General features: G+C 37.1%; 1 protein-coding gene across 1 annotated transcript; it reads right to left on the bottom strand.

The window, feature by feature from the left end:
- Nucleotides 1–18221: 18221 nt before the first annotated feature.
- LOC133649801 (gamma-aminobutyric acid receptor subunit rho-3-like) lies at nt 18222–20258 on the bottom strand. Its single transcript, XM_062046469.1, has 2 exons — nt 18804–20258; nt 18222–18649 (listed from the first exon to the last, which is right to left on the bottom strand). The coding sequence occupies exons 1-2, from the start codon at nt 18975–18977 to the stop codon at nt 18347–18349; spliced, it is 477 nt and encodes a 158-aa protein (XP_061902453.1). The 5' UTR covers nt 18978–20258; the 3' UTR covers nt 18222–18346.
- Between the last annotated feature and the right edge of the window lie 787 nt (nt 20259–21045).

Here is a 21045-nt window from a genome sequence, read left to right as displayed (position 1 = left end):
CTTCTCTGTTTAAACTCTCCTTTGTTGTACTTAAAAAATACATGTAGCCCTCAAATCTCTCAATATTTTATACACTAACACTTGATCTCGTTGTTGATAACTTCCGCGTCTCTTTCTTAGTAGCGCGCAGGCTAAGCTAACTAGCAAGCTAAGCTAAGCCTGAGAAGCTTTAAAGTTCACTGAGACGAGTCTGACGCAAATAATACATTTTCGTTTTTTCACACGATTTGCGAATAAGTAAAAATGCGTAAATGAAGGATTTAACGCCGACTTCCAAGCCACAACGCTCGTTAAATGCTTTTTCTGTCAATGCTGTGTTCGCTGTGAGCTGGTTTGTTTTCAACAAATTCCTGGTTGCTAGGGGATTGGTAGGCGGAAGTGACGTAGGTCCGCCCTCACCCATACCTGCAAATATGATGTCTGAGATTCACATGGGAGGATCCAAGATGGCACCGTGAACGGTCTTACATGCGGGAGCAGCATCTAAAAAAAAGAACATAATCCTGTGAAAAAGGCTCGTATATGATTTAAAAGAGACTTAATAGTTTCCCTATAATATTTAGTTAATTTTGTGTTTCATTTGGCTGGACTTAACGACTGCTCCTTTGAACTATGTCGACGTCTTCTGGCACGAAAAGGAAAGGTGTGGCGAAGAAAATGGCGGAAAATGCTACAACTTCAAACCCGCTATTTGGGAACTGCCATGACTATATTGTCGTAGAATTTCTGACCTTTTGACCTATATTTCTTGTCTTTTAAGAATGTCCGCTCATTTTCAATTCTCTTGTATTTTGTGCCATTGAATGGACCAGTTGTGGGACAAAAGTGAATATTAAGTCGTGCCAACCTGTCTACAGAATGTGTTGACTGTCTAAAGGATTCGAGTTGTTATGGAACAGATAGGGAAAACAACAAGACATTGACGCATTTAGATAACAAACAATGACGCACAAGAGACATATAAAAAATGGCAGAAGACCGGAACTCGACAGTGATTTTGGCTTGTGTGTGTCTTGTTTACTCCGGAGTAACATGTGGTCTGTCTGCACGGCCAACTTAATTCAACCTGCACTTCTGATAATGGGTAAATAAATTTGTTGTACTAAACTACTTTTGTTGCCTGCTTAAGCTTCGGACAATCCACTACACAAATTGGCGTCACGAACAGGATGGTTTAGAAGCTACAGGTCGACAGCCGCTCCCGCTCTCTCAGTCAGGCAGACAGTGTGCTGCACGCACGCATAACAAGGTAAGCGTTTTGCTTAAAGTGTAAACATTTTCTGCCTGGAGAGAGCCGGATCGATAAGACTAATTGCTGAATCTATTTTTGATAAAAGATAGGTTTAGTCAGGTTCTCCAAAAACAACCTGGAATGGGGTAAATTATGGTTGGATTGAGTTGTTTTACATGTGATCATTTGTCTGTGTGTTTGTTGAAAACTTGTGATTTCTTGTTTTTAACATAAGGGGATTGTTGATAGAATTTTGGTGGTTTGGAGTGTAGAAGCATAGACGATGTGAGACGAAAAATTTCTTTTAACCTCTTCATCCTCTGTCGTTGTTGGCAGAGGATGCTTTTTTCTGCAAGTATATTAGGTTAGCCGGAGTTGGACACAGCGAAATTTAAGGCAAGGTTGGCTAACTGGTGTGACATTTGGCCCACACAAATGTATGACGTCTATGAAGGTCCTACGTATCTGTCTATGTGGAAACTGCAGCCGGGTAAAAAGCCTGATATAAGGTGATCGTTCAGTGACTCCGGTAAAGGAGATCAACTGAGCCAAGTTGTCACGAATTTGGAAATTTGCTGCAGTATAAATGGATAGAGTTAAGGGCTCCATATGGTAGAGCCTTGGTGAAACTATATGGACTGACCAGACACGATGTACTGTAGAATTGGTGGGTGATTCCTGGTGATTCTACAGCGCCTTAGGCTGGTTATCCGTGTTGGTCAGGAAGGAAAAGCAGGGTTTGCTCCGCTAAACGGGTTAATCGCCGTTATATGAGTAAGAATGACCTGCGTGTGTTTGTTAATGAGACGGCCGATTCCACAAAAGCACGCGTGCATTAGTTGTTTATATTGGTCCGGACCAGGGGGGCGTGGTTTGTGGGATAAGTGTGTGTGTTTTTTTAAATTTATATATATATATATATATATATATATATATGCGTATTGTAATAACATTTGTGTAGCACCTAGTTTCTTATCTGTTTTAATTCCCCTCTGAAAAAATCAACCTCTCCTCCTCACCTCCCTCCCTCATGCTTTTGTGAGAGTTCCCTCACGCTTTTTTCGCACCCACGCTGATCTGCAAGAGCTGGGAAATTGTCGGTTATGTGTGTGCGTGTGAGAAAATAGACAAAGTTATGTACAGAAAACACATGAGTGAATGATCCATCCATATAATTATTTTCTTCCGCTTATCAAGAGGTTGGATCGCGGAGGCAGCAGCCTAAGCAGGGAGGCTCCCCCTCTTGGGCGCTGCGAGCGAATTCCAGTCATTTGAATTTACTTTTAACTGTGCTGGTGATTGTGACTGTGCGATATTACAGTTGTTTTACACACTGAGATTTTGAGTACGGGAAAAAAGGCTCTTGCTCGCTGGTAAATTCTCTGTGTGTGAGTGACTGTGTGACACATATAAAGAAGAAAAAAAAAAAGGAGTCTCAGCTGGGAGACATTTTGAGATAAGAGTGTGTCAGAAGTGGCGAGGCTGTGTGAGTGTCAGCTGTACGAGGCATTGGTTCGAAGAGGAGTGACACTGATAGCATTGAGCTGGGTTAGCATTGTGTTGGCATAGCATTGGGCTAGGTTAGCAAAAGTTTGCTTACTGAGGCATAGTAAGGCTAAGTTAGCATCTAGCTTGGCATTACTAAGTGTGGTTGAACAGTTATTCTCGGTCTGTAGAGTGTGCTAGTAGTAGGTGCTTGCTAAGTCCAGTAAAATAATAGATATATGGAAAATTATACGTTTAAATATCAATAAATAAATACGGATTGTGGGACATTGAAACATTGTTTAATTCATCATTCATTTATGTTTAGTATACTTTTTTGGTACAGCCTTGATGCTCTGCTGATCCATACAGTTCCTGTGGGAAGTTGCGACAAACACACACATCATAGATTAGGACACACTGTAACTTTGAATTAATAGTTATACAACAAATAAATTAATAATATTGAATTTAAATTTGATAAAGATAAATTGATTATACATTGACATTTGAATTTTTTTTAGGAATAAACACACAATAAAATAAAAGTTAAATTTATATTCTAAAACATCTAGGGGTATCTGTGCAGGCTGTGAAACATTGAGTCTGAAGAAGTACAGATAAGAGCCACTCAGCGCCATTGTCAAAACAAAACGTAGAGAAGCGTTAAACAAATTCTAATCAGAAGGAAGACAGACCAAAATATGAGAACTTAAGTAAACAAACAGCAAGTAAACCAGAAATAATAATGTAAATAAATAACAAAGAAAGCAAATTTCTATGTGACATTGGTGCATGTAGAATAACAAATAGAGAATAAAACTAAATGGAAATAACTGTCTGCAAGATGAGCATGACGTCATGAATTGTGCTCGGGTTAGTAATAGATAGATAGATAGACAGATAAAACGTTATTGATTCCTTCAGGAGAGTTCCCTCAGGAAGAAGAACTAAAAAGTAAACAGTAACTAATAAAGGTATAAATGGAAACAAAATAGAAAAATATTACAAGGAGAATAAAAATAGAACAGTAAAATAAGAGAAACTAGGCATTAACGACCATGATATAAAAAAGTATTGCACTGTTATTGTTTTGCATTCCCTGTCATCCTAGCCCCCCCAAAGAGGAGTTGTACAGTGTAATGATGTATGAGACAAAGGATTTTTTATAGGCTAAACCAGGAGGATATGGTGTTTCCGCCCGGACAAAAAAGGGGGGTACTTGAAGGTATGCCAAGGGGTACCTAAGATTTTAAATATTTTAAAATAGCGACAATTCAAAATCCTTTATAAATGTAATTATAAAAGAATAATTCTTCAACAAAATAAATATTTAGAATTAAGTTCACGAGCCCAGATGGATCTCTATTACAATATCCATCTTATTCTAAACGTGACCAAGACACAGGAAATGGTTTTGGATCCGAGGAAAGTGACTGACCATGAGCCAGTGGTCATCAAAAATCAGGAAATCACCCAGGTATCCTCATATAAATATTTAGGGATTCATATTGATAATCTTCTCTGCTGGAAGACACATGTTGACAAACTGTGCAATAGACTGCAACAGAGGCTATATTTTTTGCGAAGATTAAGATTGTACGGTGTAAGCAGCCACATCATGATGATTTTCTACCGTGCCATTGTAGAGAGCATCATTAGATACGGGATCACCTCATGGTTTGGCAACCTAACCGTTAAGCTAAAAAGCAAACTGGCCGGCATGCATAAAACGGCAATGAAAATCGTAGGGAGGAAAGAATATGAGCCTATACAGAGCATCTATGAGCAGGCAGTTAGGAAAAAAGCTAAGAAAATTATTTCCAACTCACAACACCCACTCTTCCCTGAATATAGAACCCTGCCATCAGGGAGAAGACTCCGGGTCCCACTATGCAAATCTAACCGCCTTAAATTATCATTTGTCCCAGCCTCCATTAAGCTGACCAACAATGTGCAATAGAATGTTAATACATAGGTTAGCACTTTTTTAGCACATAGCACTTTAGCACATAGCACTTTAGAACTAAGCACTTTAGCACATAGCACTTTATCCATGAGCTCTAGTACAATGCACACTGGTACTTTATCTTTATCTCCATACTGTAGATTTTATGCCTACATCAAAGTGCCACCTATGTCTATCAAGCTCCATGTTCTCATGTTTAAATGTTAGTTATCTGGTTGTGGTTGTGTCTGTGCTTGTGTTTTTGTTTTTGTGTATGTTAAGAAAGCAATGATGCTCTGTGCCCAAGACAAATTTCCCCGCGGGGACAATAAAGTTGAACCTTGAACCTTGAACCTTGACCTTGATATCCAAAGAAGGTTGATGATTGATTATATGTATAGAAATTTTGATTATAATTTAATCACTTGCTTAATTTTTAAAACGTTTTAGTTATTCTTATATTTTTTTTTTTTGTCCAAATAAGTCAAGTAAGACCACAACAAATGAGCAATATGGTGCACTGTTATACAATCTAATAAATCAGAAAATGATGACATTATGCTGTATTTTATTTCTTTATTTTACTGGGGAAAAAGGTTGAAAACCACTGCCCTAAATCATATCTAAAGCTAAAATTATTTTATAAGACTGATTATTTTGGATTATTGTGTTTGTATTGTGAGAGAAGGAGAGAAAGTGAGAGAGAGAGGAAGAGAGAGCAGGTGAAAAAACAGATTGAGGGTGAAGAGGATGGTTTGAGAAAATATGGGAAAAGGATGTTTATAACCTTACGTTATGTGAATGGTTTCTAGGAGAACAGAAAATAGAAACATTGTGTGAAGTGTAAGGAAGAGATGGATACAGGATGTTGTTTGTAAAGGAAAACGAAAGTGAAGAAAAGATGAGAAAGTGACAAATGGAGGTATTCGTAAATGGTATGCTGTTGATTGTGGTTAGCTGCAAGTTTGTTTAATTGTTTGTTTGTTTAGTTGTTTGAGTGAAAGGGGAAGAAATCAATAGGAATAATTACATGCAAAATGGAATAAAACTATGAGTGCGATAGATAATGAATGAATAGATGAAATAAGTTTATTTTGGTCATATGATCAACCATCAACCAATTTGTGTGAGCAGTTTAACAGTAAATTAGACATATTAACAATCATACACATTTACACACAGAAAAGAAAAGAAAAAAGAATGACCGAAAAAAGAATAGGCGGAAGCCAAAGCTTATATTGGCCTATGATATACATTTACTGAACATTAAATTACCTGGAACATCAACGTTAAAAGGTGAAAGTAATTGTTACTATATTTTTTAATGTTCAAAAACCTTTACCTTTCAAGGGTCTCCAAAACCATAACAAAAAACTACATGTGTTCAGCTCATCACTGAGGATGGTACATTATTTAACTCCTAAAATTGAAATACATTTGTGTTTTTATTTTATTTTACTTGACCTATTTCAAAAATCAATATCCCCCGTAAATGATAGTGTCTCCTCATAATGTAAACAAGCTAAGAATACAAACTGGAAGGCTGTTGTTCTTTACTCTGAAACATAATTGCCATTGTTTTAAAATTAAATTATCCGAACATTTAACACATTATGACTTATAAAAAATAGATTGGTATGATCATAACAATAATGCTTTGTGTAATATTGAAATGAGCCTTTTAATTTTAAGTATTGGGTCTATATTTCTTCTATAAACATTTCCCCAAACTTCAAAACAATATTACATATGGAAAAATAAATTAATAATATAACATGTGCAGACATTGCTTATTCAGCATGTGTTTAACTTTATACCGAATAGCAATGGATTTGGATATTTTTCTTTTATATGTTCAATATGCGGCTTCCAACATATTAATGATCAATTACTATTCTCAAGAATGTAGTTCATGTACTCTGTCAATTTCCACTTGATTCAACTTTAATTTGTGTTTCACAATTTGACTTTGCACCCTGGACAGGTCGCCACCTCATCACAGGGCCAACACAGATAGATAGACAGACAACATTCACACACTAGGACACATTTAGTCTTATTAATTTCTACATATTGAGATCTATTACTTAAAATAACTACTTAACCACTGTTGTGAAACACTTTTACTTTATGGGAGTATTGGGATAGGATTGAGGAAGATGTCTGCTGTGGTGGTGGTTAGTTTGGAAATTAATTTAATAAAAGTAACTTTAAAGTGCAGTCTGACATTTTAGTTTGGAGTAATTTATAGTTTTATTTAGACATTGCGGTGCACCATACCATACGCCCGGGAATCGTTTTTGGTGATTTGGCTCCCAAAATTTTTTGTGGTCTTTGGTGTGACTCGGCCGGGGTTTTGGGCTTGCGACCTGCCGATTTCAGGGCGGACACTCTAACCACTAGGCCACTGAGATGAAGTAGGCAAACCAAATCTCAACAGCTTTCAGTTAGCTATAGATTTTGAGAGTATAATGCGAATAACTATAACTTTACATCTGTTTGCTGTGAATAGTGTTGAATAATAATTACAAATAACAGCCTACATTAATAATTAGAATAAGAGCCGATATGTAAAGTGTTAAAAAAGAGGAGAAGTGTGATTACGCCTGGCGCTTAGAGCATGGCCTTGTGTGTTTGTTGGGACTAGGTTGGATAACCAGTCGGAGACAGGCAAGGCAAGGATATGCAGCTTTGTTTGTGTGGCGTTTTTCATGCAACAAAGTGAAATGAAAGAAAATAAAAGCAAAATTAAAATGCAGACAATAAAAATAAAAACAGTGCGGACGTTAAAAGTTAAAAGATTAAAAGATTTAGCTGAAAGATAAGGAGAAACGTGAATAAATACATTCTTTTGTTTTGGAGAATATCACGTACAGCAGGAGGTCAGAGTGCAAGCATGACAGCTTGCTCGCGCCTACTGATAGACAAATGATAGTTTAAATTAACTCATAGATAATCTTTAAGTGAATTAAAAGGGTACTTAAATACACATGAAGTAGTACGTATAATCTTTGAATTAAGGTTATTGATTAGCAATTAATGGGATAGTTAAGACTGTAATTTTAAAACGTGATATGCAAAATTGAACTAACCGAGAGGATATGAAAACGATGGGTGTACATGTTTTGAGTTCCTAATTCTGGAGGAAAAAAACCTCAACAAAACGTAAAACCATACAGACGGACTTGGGTGGTAGCCACGGTTGTGCTAGGTCAAGCGAGGGTGGAAAGGATGTGCAGCCGGGGGACTGCCAATCTGAACAAGACAAGCTCCAAAGTTGTAGCCAGAACATGCTCACAAAAAATACAGGTGTGACAGCAGGACGAACAGCAGGATACAAACAGACCCCTGCTGGACATAAGTGTCAACGGACAATGTTCAACACAATCTTTGAAGCATTCCTTTGTGGTCAACCTGCACACACCTTGTAATGACCTGCTTACGAACTGTGCCCTGACAATTCAATGCCGCACAGAAGGAACTTCCTGATGTTGCCTGACAGCACGACATCAGCTGACAACTACTGGGGACGCCTCCCAGGAACGAGTGGAAGACGGGGACTGCTCCAACTGTCCTAGCACTGGCTGACGGAGGTGCGTCCGTGTGTCCTGCCACCCAAACCGCCAAAGTGTATGATCACCAATCAGACGACTCATAATAGGAGCCTTTTGACTCTTATATATGGTGGGACTCAAGGTATGGCCGCTCATGTGAACTATCCTTACAACAATTAGAGTGGTATAAGATGGACAACTAATGACCCACATTGTTCCTTTGCTCTCTGTCCTGCCTACGAAACCAAAAATGTAGGTCAAATGATAAAACAGGGCGTAGCTGCAGCTGATTGAACCAATACGCTAATACCACATTTTCAATTATTTCGGTTGTCTGTTAAAAACATAGCTATTGGTTGCAATTTGGACATTCCTGTTGTAGGCTATAAAGAGCTAGCAGCTACACAACAGCTGAGCTAAAACAAAATTTAAGCATATCAAATAATTGTAGTTGCTTATTACATACACAAAGTCGCAGAGAGACAGAAGTCTGTAGAAAGTATTCAGTAACAAACGTGTCCGCATTATTAAACTTTCTACCACAGGAAACATACTGAACAAATACAGCAGTTACTGTCAGACTCTAATCCAGATTACCGTGTCTATCAGAGACATGGTTAAAACCCACAACAACTTTTGTTCTAATTAATGTACCGGGGGACAAGATTACAGAAAATACAGATCGAGTGACAAAGGGGGGAGGAATTATGATTTATGAAAGGGAAAACATTAAAAGTAGATCAATTTGAGTATGTTGAAATTAAAATCACAATTTCCTCAGAAATGTATTTCAAGGTAATTGTAGTATACCGACCGACCACAGCTAAAGACATTTTTCTTGATTCATTTTCAGACATCCTCAAACAGCATAGTATGAAAGAAGTAACGTCATGGGGGACGTTAATCTGGACTGGTTAAATAAAACATGTAGAAATAAACTTAAGGATATTATAAACGGCTTCTACATGATACAAATGATAAGCAGCCCTACTAGAATTACAATTGGATGACAAAAATCAAAGAGATCATCTGTAAATACACTAATACAAAACCAGAAAGAAGAGTGAAAAAAAAAATAAAAATAAAAAAAAATAAAAATACCTTGGATTAATAAAACAATTTGGATTCTAATAAGACATCGGGACTCAGCTCTCATAAGAGCAATTATAACAGGTCTAAATACAGATCGTATGATTTTAAAAGTTTGGAGGAACAAAAGTTACAATGTTTATGCGGAAGTCTAAGACTGACTTTCACTTAAAATTAATCAAAGCTGCAAAAGGGAACATTAGAAAGTTATGGAAAACCAGATACAAACTTACGGAAAGAGAGCAAACAAGAAACAACACTATAACATTAAATATCAATGGCGCTACTATCGCAGACAGTCTGGACATAAGTAATAATTTTAATGAACATTTCATCCAGTCTGTACAAACCCTGAATAAAATATCCCTCAAAATCAGTGCAAATAATTGTCATTTATTCAGGATGGACTAATTTTAGAATTAACAAATGAAACAAAGTTAAACAAAATCTTCACTGCATTATCAGACTCACGATCTAGAGATATATATATGGGTTGGACACTATCTTCCTAAAAACATATAAGGATTGTATTATTGCTCGTATAACAACGATTGATAAATAAATCAATAACGGAAAACACTTTCCCTACCACGTCGAGAAACTGCTACTATGATTAAATCCATAAAGCAGGAAATAAAGAAGACCAGAACATGTACAGACCAATTAGCCTTCTCCACGTTATAACAAAAGGAATAAAAAATTTGAAGTTAAAAAGTGGCTTTGGAGCAATCAAGGCTGCTCAGACGGTCACTAAGAGGGGCATTATGTTGACACATCAATTTAATGAGTATTATATTTATCCATGAGAGCATTTTTGTTGTAAATTGTGAGGTATGGCTGTTAAAAGCTTGGTTGTTGTTACGAATGATGACAGATGTGAACAAGAGCATGTATTGTCTTTGTGTGATGATGTAAATAAGGTGTGGTTGTATTGTATATTAAGAATGTGTCCATGAAGGGGCATTTTAGGATTTCTCTTAATCTGATTACATGCTACAGTATGATTATTTTTGATTAATTATTGATTATTATGAATGTATATATTTATTATGATTAATTAGTGTCATAATTTTATTGCTTGATTTGTGGATCCCCTTAATTTAGGTAGCCAGGGACTACAGATGGAAAGTAGCTATTTAGATATAATCTGGTACAGAACACATCTGTTTCTGAACTTAATGTTTCTGTGCATTGTCCCATCATAGATAGACTAAATTAAATACAACTATTTAGTGAATTATTGAGGCCACAATAATTCACTAGGTGTTGTAAAATATCAAAGTACTATTGCAAAAGCGAACAGTGACCTCAAACATGACCTGTCCTCCGCCTCTGTTCTTGTTGCGCTTGACTATCAGCTGTCTTTTCTTTTTCTTGGATGTTTCTGAAACTACTAATACTACTACTACTATTACTATTACTATTACTACGACTAACACTGTCCCTGTGAGAGGGACAGAGGGGGGAGGTGAGTTTGGATTGGGTCAAGTTTGAGCGTGTTGAGGTTTTATTTAATCAATATGATCAATCCGGTACAAGGATAAAGGAACGTAATGATTTAGATTGACAATTGCAGCGGTTGGCGAAAGCAACCCCAACCTCAAAAGAGGGTGCCAATTCAGTAATTAAATGTTTTGTGAATGATCTAATATCCCGACATGGTTTCCCCAAAAAGATTAGGTCAAACAACGGCACCTATTTTAAGAAAACAGGTTAATCTTCTTCAGTCACAAGATCAGCACTTCTCAGGACCAGCAGCTTCCTAGGAAGGTGGAAAGACCATGAGACCAAAATGGTAAGTTTGCAAAATGTAGAATTTGTGTGCCAGTTCCTCTGTGCAGATTTGAGGATGAAAGAAGCCACCCCAGATTCCCTTGCACTCGCTAAGAGGGGCACGGTCAAAGCCGATCCAGGACCAACACCCGATACCTGACTGGAAGGAACCGAGAGGAGAGACAACACCTTGCCAGCGATGACGAATATGTGTCCGTCGGGACTCCAGCAGCTGTGGAAGGAGGCCCTGAAGCAAGCCGAGGGCCTGGACCAAAGCCCCACGCCCCATACTCTGCCCCAGCCTTCCCCAAAGCCCCCACGCCCCATACTCTGCCCCAGCCTTCCCCAAAGCTCCCACAGCTCCAACTTTTTCTCAGCTTTTCCCCAATTTCGGCCAGCACGGACATGCCATTGCACAGTCTGCCCAATGGACTGAACCACACCCCAAGAAGAGACAGAGACAGACTGTTTGAGTGGATCTCTTTCTTCACCAGGGCAGCCGAAAGCCCAACGAGGTGTCGGCAGGCCACCAGCCTGTGGCGCCACCGAGCCATCTATACGAGCTCTAATCGAACATGGACTCATACGAAATTCAGTTGTGTGTTCAAAATCAATTGATAATTAACAATATTGGTAACTACATTCATTGCAAATGCCGGGAAAAATATTTTTGCAAATGTCTTACAGTCATAAGTCTGTATACATTCATCTATTTATGTTCAATGATGTTCATGATCAAAGTATTTGTTATTCCTTTACTAAATCAAAGGGTGGGCCACTAATTGTGTTCTGTGAGATGGTTTTACTGCAGGCTGGTAACAGCGATCGCTCTGAAGGAGGGTCATAGACGGAATTTTTGCCTCGTATAAAAACATTGAGGTTTTTGCCTCTATCTTTGGTAGAGATTTAACTAGTGGTCTACATCAGAAATTGTTTTGGTCCAGGGTCTTAAGACCCTGGAAGGAGGGTATGTCGTAGAATTTCTGACCTTTTGACCAATATTTCTTGTCTTTTAAGAATGTTCGCTCATTTTCAATTCTCTTGTATTTTGTGCCATTGAATGGACCAGTTGTGGGACAAAAGTGAATATTAAGTCGTGCCAACCTGTCTACAAAATGTGTTGACTGTCTAAAGGATTCGAGTTGTTATGGAACAGATAGGGAAAACAACAAGACATTGACGCATTTAGATAACAAACAATGACGCACAAGAGACATATAAAAAATGGCAGAGGACCGGAACTCGACAGTGATTTTGGCTTGTGTGTGTCTTGTTTACTCCGGAGTAACATGTGGTCTGTCTGCACGGCCAACTTAATTCAACCTGCACTTCTGATAATGGGTAAATAAATTTGTTGTACTAAACTACTTTTGTTGCCTGCTTAAGCTTCGGACAATCCACTACAATATCATCAATGGGGACGGCATGAGAATGAAGAAGTTTTTCCTTCCCTGCCAGTTACACCGGAGAAGCCTCCCACCAAGAAAGGTAAAGATGAAATGGGCAATAGTGACATTGTTGCTACGCTATCCGTGTTAATTAACGCCCGCTCAGACGAGCTGAGCGCCCGCTCGGACGAGCTGAGCGCCCGCTCGGAGCCCCGCTCAGATGAGCTGAAGGAGTTGATCCAGGCCAATGCCATTCAAATTGCTAGTGGAAATGCTAAAGTGGAACAAGTTTGCAAACAAGTAAGCGAGATTATGGGGAGAGTTTCTGGGCTGGAACTGGCTGTGGAGGGGGACAAGAAGCTAATCAATGTACTTCAAGAACACATCACAGATATGGAGAGATATTCGAGACGATGGAACCTGAGACTGCATGGTGTGGCCGAGCGTGTGGAGGACCGAGATGTACGTGAAGAGGTGATCCGAGTCTGCCAGGCTCTGCTGCCGTCTGATGCTGAACGGCTCCCGAATGTTATCGACACCGTGCACCGCTTAGGAGTGAAGAAGCCGAAAGGTAACAGGTGTGTGTTACTGCAGTTTTCCTCCCGGGTGCACAGAGCTGCAATCTGGGCCGCTGCAAAGAATTCCTCTTACCTGCGAGGCAACGGGCTGCGCTTCGCCGAGGATCTCTGTAAAGTCGACAGAGAAGCAAGAATGAAGTTATGGCCACTGGTGGATGAAGCTCGCAAGGCAGGGAAAATTGCCTACTTTGTAGGTGGTCGGGCATTTATTGAGAAAAAAGAAATCCCTCTTCCAGTTTGAAGATACACCTTTCAGACATTAACTTAGTCTGGACTTTACTTTGTTAAAAGAGGATGGATAGATGAAGAGTTACAACTTACGCACGAGCCAGTTTTTTGCACTTTTCTGAATATTAATATGATGTTGTTCCCGCAGCGTCTAGTTGCTTTGTTTCTAACTCAAAGCAATTTCTAATTCTAAATCATTTTTGTTTAAGCTTGTCTTTATCTGTAGTTTCTCTCAACGCCAGGGGGTTAAGGCAGAACTTGAAGCGCAAAGCTTTATTCTTATTTCTTAAACAATGTAAAACAGATTTATGTTTTTTACAGGAGACACACAGTATGAATGATGATGTAAAGTTCTGGAGATCTCAATGGGGTAATGAGATATATTGCTCTCATGCATCACAGCGCTCTGGTGGAGTTGGCACTTTCAAAAACAATATTACAGGAGTCCTATTGCATCGTAGTGACTATGACAAAAATGGCCATTATATTTGTCAGGTTTTTGAGATTCAGAAAACTAACTTTATAGTTGCTAACATTTATGGATATAACTCGGTGCCCGACAATACTATTTTATATAATGAGGTGGAAAATAGAATTCTACACTGGCTTGCCAAATTTCCAAATGCTTATATACTTGTAGGAGGTGACTTAAATACTGTCATTGACAATTCACTTGATAGATGGCCACCAGGCTCTCAAAATAGTGTCAGCTCAAATCTAAAGTTACTAATGCAAAGGCTTGATCTAATTGATTCCTGGAGATATAAAAATCCTGATAAGACATCCTTTACCTGGTCTAACAAGTCAGGCTCAAGAATCTAGAATCGACATGTGGTTAATTTCTAAATCACTGCAAAACAATGTTACTGTTCAAATTCTCTCCACTCCTTTGACTGATCATAGAGCTATACAGATTCACATCTCTCTACATCCCTCTCACAATTGTTTAAAAAGCTCATACTGGAAACTCAATAATTCGGTTTTATGTCATGAAGCAGTTAATAATAGAGTTAAAATAAGCAGTTAAAATAATATAATTGTTTTTTAATAAAGCCAAAACCCAAAACAATTATGGTAGTAATTGGGAACTCTTTAAATATGAGGTAGGTAAATTTATTAGAAAATATTGCAGTAATCTAGCTAAGAATAAGCGTTCTGAGGAAGAAAATGTGATTTCCATCATTACTGCATTATCCTCTTAATGTCCAGATAATATGTCAGCAGAAGAAAAAGAAAGTCTCTTAGAAAACCAAAATAAATTAGACAAAATGTATCAATCGAAAGCAGAAGGAGCCTTTGTAAGATCTAGAAAACAATGGCTGGAGGAAGGTGAACAAAATTCTGCGTATTTCTTTCGTTTAGAAAAATCGCAGGCTCAAAACAACACCATTGATCAACTGAAAATAAACGATTTGATTTGCAATGATGCAAAACAGATAGCAAATTATTGTTCTCAAGTTTACAAAAAATTATACAATAGTCAATACTGTGAAAGTGATGCTATTTCGTTTATGGATGCCTTAACTGAAACTAAGTCAATCAGCACAGCTGACCAGGGATTCTGTGACCGTCCAATCTGTCTCACGGAAGTAGTGGAATCGATTAATAGTTTAAAAAATAACAAATCTCCTGGGGTGGATGGTATTACATCTGAATTCTATAAAATATTTTCAAAAGAGCTAGCTCCTTTCTTACTAGAAGTGTTTTGTGAAAGTATTGATACAGGTGCCCTTCCTCCAACTTTAACACAAGGCCTCATTACCCTTATACCCAAACCAAACAAAGATTTACTGATTATTGATAATTGGCGTCCAATTAGCCTCCTAAACAATGACTATAAGATTGTGGCTATTATTTTTTCTAAACATTTAAAATTGGTTCTGGATGACATAATTGATGAGACACAGTCAGGATTTATGAGAGGGAGACACATTTCGAATAATATCAGGCTTGTACTTGACATACTGGATTACCCAGAGGTCATTAATGATGAAGGCTTCCTGCTTTTCCTGGACTTCTACAAAGCTTTTGACTCGATCGAACATGAATTTATCTTCCGGACACTTGACAAATTTGGCTTCGGCAATTTTTTACGCAAAACAATCAAGACTTTGTACTGCAATGGCAATAGTTCGATAAAGCTAAAATCTGGTACATCCCCAAGATTCGAATTAAAACATGGGATACGGCAAGGTTGTCCTATTTCTCCATATTTATTTTTGTTAGCCACCCAATTGCTATCGGTTCATATAAAATCTAGCTGTTTAAAGGGGATATCTATATTAGACAGAGAAATAACTATCAGCCAACTGGCTGATGACACAACACTCTTTTTGAAGGACTCTTCTCAAATTCCTCTTGCCTTGGATGTGATTCATGTTTTTTCCTTGGCTTCTGGTCTCCGTCTGAATGTGAATAAGTGTGAACTAATGGCTGTGAAGAGATGTGAAATGATGTCTATATGTCAAATTCCAGTTAAGGATAGTATTAATTACCTAGGAATACTTATCACTAAAAATCAGAGTTCTAGATCGGTCTTGAACTTTAATCCAATTGTAGAAAAAACTAAGAAAAGATTTAACCAATGGCTACAGAGAAATTTATCCTTAAAAGGCAGAACCTTGCTTTCCAAAGCAGAAGGTATCTCCAGGCTTACGTATGCGGCTATTTCTTTAGATGTTAACCAAAAAATATGTAAAACTATTGACAAAATACTTGTTGACTTTGTTTGGAAAAACAAAATTCATTATATTAAGAAATCTGTTATAATGAACAATTATAATCAGGGTGGTCTAAACTTTCTGGATTTCACTACACTAAACAACACCTTCAAGATTAATTGGATAAGACACTATTTGAAAGACCCTACCTCAATTTGGAACTTCATTTCTCATCATGTATTTTCTAACCTTGGAGGCCTAAAATGTTTGCTATTGTGTAACTACAACATTGATAGGATTCCTGTTGCTCTTTCAAACTTCCACAAACAAGCCCTTCTGGCATGGTCTCTTATATACAAGCACAATTGAAACTTTGCTTTGATCAGAAAAATAACAGAAAAATCCGCAGCTTATTCCAAAATTATTGTGTGTCTGTCTCCTATGTAATTGCGCTCTGGAATAATATTGTGAATGACATCTGCTGGGTCAAAACATGGTCCCTTCCTAACAGGTATTTACTTACCAACAAAGTCAAAGAGATATCTTTTAAAATCATTCATCGTTATTACCCTGTAAAGACTGTGATGGTTAGATACAAGGACATTGATGTTACCTGCACCTTATGTAACATGCATCCAGAGACTGTTTACCACCTGTTTTGGACTTGTGAAAGCACTCGATCACTATGACAGGGCATCTGTCGCTTCATCCTGGACAATATTCTTGACAAATTTGTGCTTTGTTTTAAAGATGTGATATTTGGTTTTACACTATATGAACAAAAATTTGAAAAGGAATTTTACCTTTGCAACCTCATTATACTATTGGCTAAGTTTTATATTCATAAATGTAAATTTCTCAATACCCGACCTGTCTTTTGTGCCTTTAAAAAAGAGTTAGAACTGTACATTAAGACACTCTCTACCTCTAGCAACCAGAAAGCTGTGAAGACGATTATGCTGTGTTCCAAATTTGAGTTGTTTACTGAAATTGAGTGAGCCTATGGCTTTGCACTTTGTTTAAATTATATATATGTTTTTTTGCATTCTATTTTAGTTACTTTGAATTTATAACCCCCTGGCCCTGCTTTGTATTCTTTTTGTACTGTTTTGTACTACTTTTGTACTTATTTGATTGTTGAAATGTTAAAATGTATAAATAAAACTTTAAAAAAAAATAAAATAAAAAAATATATATATATGATGTCTGACAATGGCTATCAAGGTTCTTCATAACGTGGTGGGGGAAAAAAACCTAAAACATAAAATTAGATCATAAATGTTGGCCACTTAATGTAAAAAGTGTAGTTTATAAATTATATGTACGACCACCCGTTATTAAAAGATTAGCATCACACATGCAGGTAAAGTTGCCTAAGGCTAAGTAATAGTCGAGGTTGTAGTTGTACTGCCCTCTAGAGTACTGGCATGGTTACAACAACAGTACGCTGTGTAAAACAGTGTTTTTCAACCTTTTTTGAGCTAAGGCACATTTTTTTCATTGAAAAAATCCCGAGGCACACCACTAGCAGAATATCAGCAGCCGATATTGACAGTAAAAAGTTGTTCTCGCAATTGTTGGATATAAATTCAAACCATAACCAAGCATGCATCACTATAGCTCGTCTCAAAGTAGGTGTACTGTCACGACCTGTCACATCACGCTGTGACTTATTTAGAATTTTTTTGGTGTTTTCCTGTGTGTAGTGTTTTAGTTCTTGTCTTGCGCTTCTATTTTGTTGTTGACTGTCATGTCATGTATGGACGTACTTTGTGGATGCCATCTGCTGCTCCACACGCTGTAAGTCTTTGCTGTCGTCGAGCATTCTGGTTTTGTTTACTTTGCAGCCAGTTCAATTTTAGTTTTGTTTTGCATAGCCATCCCTAAGCTTCAATGCCTTTTCTTAGTGGCACGCGCCTTTTGTTTATTTTTGGTTTAAGCATTAGATACCTCTTTACCTGCACTCTGCCTCCCGCTGTCGTCTGCATATTGTGATCACGACAAACCATTTTCCGGACATCCACAAAGCAATTAGCTACCTGCTGCCACCTACTGATATGGAAGAGTATTACAGGGTTACTCTGTCACGCTCTAGACAGCACAGACACTCAACAACGGCACATTATTTGCGGATTATAATTACTGGTTTGCAAAAAATATTTTTAACCCAATTAGGTGAAATGACATCATCTCCCACAGTACACCAGACAATATCTCACGGTACACTAGTGTGCCACGGCACAGTGGTTGAAAAACACTGGTGTAAAAGACACATGATAACGCTGTACTGGATAGATTTATTTTCCAGTGTTGTACAATAACTACGCAGTTCACAATGTAGCTTGAAATACAATCATTTGTGAAAAACATCTTACTATGATGTATAATAATAGGTTTAAAAAAATAGTGTTGCTATGCATACAAACTCCAGTAAATGATGTTGAAGAGCAGGTAAGCCAGGGGGAATAAAACTCTTGAGTAGGAGTCAATCATATAACTGTTGCTCATTATGAAGCTGAGGTTGTGTTTTAAAGGATTCTTGCGGCGTAGCCTGGTGCCCTCCGTGGGGCCCGACACGGTGGAGTTTCGTGACTGCGTGTTCCTGTCTGTGTTTGCCGTGCTGGAGACCTCTGGGAAAGAGGTCAGGTCGATGTCGTTGTCATGGAAACAGCCGTCGAAAGCCATGGCCTGGGTGGCGTCGAAGGACGCTGGGGTCTGAAATAGACACAGCAAGGAGAGGAGGGTTGTGTTTTTAGGTTATGCAAGCTGATCCAGATGGTGCAAAAAAAAAGATTTTCTGTGGGTCAAATGAGTCGCATGAGATTTATGGAAATATTACAGTAAAAAAAAAAAAGGGTGCATCAGCGACCTTTGCCCTCTTGAGCTTCTTCATCTCTTCCACTGTGGTGAAATAGTTGACGGCGGCATACTCGATGACAGAGAGAAAGACAAAGAGGAAGCTAGCCCACAAGTAGATGTCCACAGCTTTGACGTAAGACACCTGAGGCATTGAGGCGGACACACCGGTGATGATGGTGGACATTGTCAACACCGTGGTGATGCCTGGATGCAAGGAGCACAGCAGGGCACTCGTTACAACATATGTGTTAGTTTATTTCGAACAAGCATACAATTACAATATGACACATCACATGTTTTTAGAGTCTTATTACAGCAGGTCCGAAAAGGAGTAGGAAGAAGCAGAGCTTATTTAATCCTAACCCTTTTCATATCGTAGCAATTTCTAACACAATTGTTTGTACTCAGCTTGTAACACAACAGTGAATAAATGAATAGATGAGTAGATAAATAAATATATAGACAAACGAGTAAGTTAGTAAATATTAAATACATAAATAAACAATAAATAAGTTATTATAAGGAAATAGATAAATAAGTGGTAATTCCCATAATGAGATGAATAAGATAATGACATTTTTCAACGAGGCTCAAGATGTTTGTCAGGATTCTTCTTCTTTGTGAACATTTTGAGTTTGAACAGTTTTGTTAAACTGGGTCATATTATTACATTGTTTCACTTTGCTTAATCCATTCCATAATTCAATTACACATACTGATATACTAAAGGTCTTAAAAGTGTTGTACGTGCATACAAATGTTTTGAATGACATTTTTCTCTAAGAAGAATTGTTGTACATTCTTGGGTAGCAGGTTATAGATTGCTTTGTGCATAATTTGAGTTGTTTGCAATGCACCAACTCATTGAATTTGAATAATTTGCTTCAATAAACTGCGATGAGATGGCGACTTGTCCAGGGTGTACCCGTCTTCCGCTCAAATGCAGCTGGGATAGGCGAGACCCTGAGAGGGTCAAGCAGTAAAAAATGGATGGATGGATGATTCAATAAATAAAAAGGGTTTGAATGTCCTCAATAGCCAACGTTATGTATTATTCTAACTGACTGCTTTTGTAACATTATTAAATGAATTCAAGCGCTTCTCAATACTTTATTATATGATATTTTATATGAAAAATTTCAGTTTATTTTATCATCTATTATTAAACCCCAAAATTTTATTTATTTTACCCTTTTTAATGTCTACGCCAGGGGTCACCAACCTTTTTGAAACCAAGAGCTACTTCTTGGGTACTGATTAATGCGAAGGGCTACCAGTTTGATACACACTTAAATAAATTGCCAGAAATAGCCAATTTGCTCAATTTACCTTTAACTCTATTTTATTATTAATAATTAATGATATTTACACTTAATTGAACGGTTTAAAAGAGGAGAAAACACGAAAAAAATGACAATTAAATTTTGAAACATATAGTTCATCTTCAAATTTGACTCTTTAAAATTCAAAATTCAACCAAAAAAAAGAAGAGAAAAACTAGCTAATTCGAATCTTTTTGAAAAAATTTAAAAAAGAATTTATGGCACATCATTAGTAATTTTTCCTGATTAAGATTAATTTTAGAATTTTGATGACATGTTTTAAATAGGTTAAAATCCAAACTGCACTTTGTTAGAATATATAACAAATTGGACCAAGCTATATTTCTAACAAAGACAAATCATTATTTCTTCTAGATTTTCCAGAACAAAAATTTTAAAAGAAATTCAAAAGACTTTGAAATAAGATTTAAATTTGATTCTACAGATTTTCTAAATTTGCCAGAATAATTTTTTTGAATTTTAATCATAATAAGTTTGAAGAAATATTTCACAAATATTCTTCGGCGAAAAAACAGAAGCTAAAATGAAGAATTAAATTAAAATGTATTTATTATTCTTTACAATAAAAAATAAAAAAATTACTTGAACATTGATTTAAATTGTCAGGAAAGAAGAGGAAGGAATTTAAAAGGTAAAAAGGTATGTGTTTAAAAATCCTAAAATCATTTTTAAGGTTGTATTTTTTCTCTAAAATTGTCTTTCTGAAAGTTATAAGAAGCAAAGTAAAAAAAATTATGAATTTATTTAAACAAGTGAAGACCAAGTCTTTTAAATATTTTTTTGGATTTTCAAATTCTATTTGAGTTTTGTCTCTCTTAGAAATAATAATGTCGGGCAAAGTGAGACCAGCTTGCTAGTAAATAAATACAATTTAAAAAATAGAGGCAGCTCACTGGTAAGTGCTGCTAT

The sequence above is a fragment of the Entelurus aequoreus genome, linkage group LG05 (genome assembly GCF_033978785.1).
Source record: "Entelurus aequoreus isolate RoL-2023_Sb linkage group LG05, RoL_Eaeq_v1.1, whole genome shotgun sequence".
NCBI lineage: Eukaryota > Metazoa > Chordata > Actinopteri > Syngnathiformes > Syngnathidae > Entelurus > Entelurus aequoreus.
This window is presented reverse-complemented; position numbering and strand designations above follow the sequence as displayed.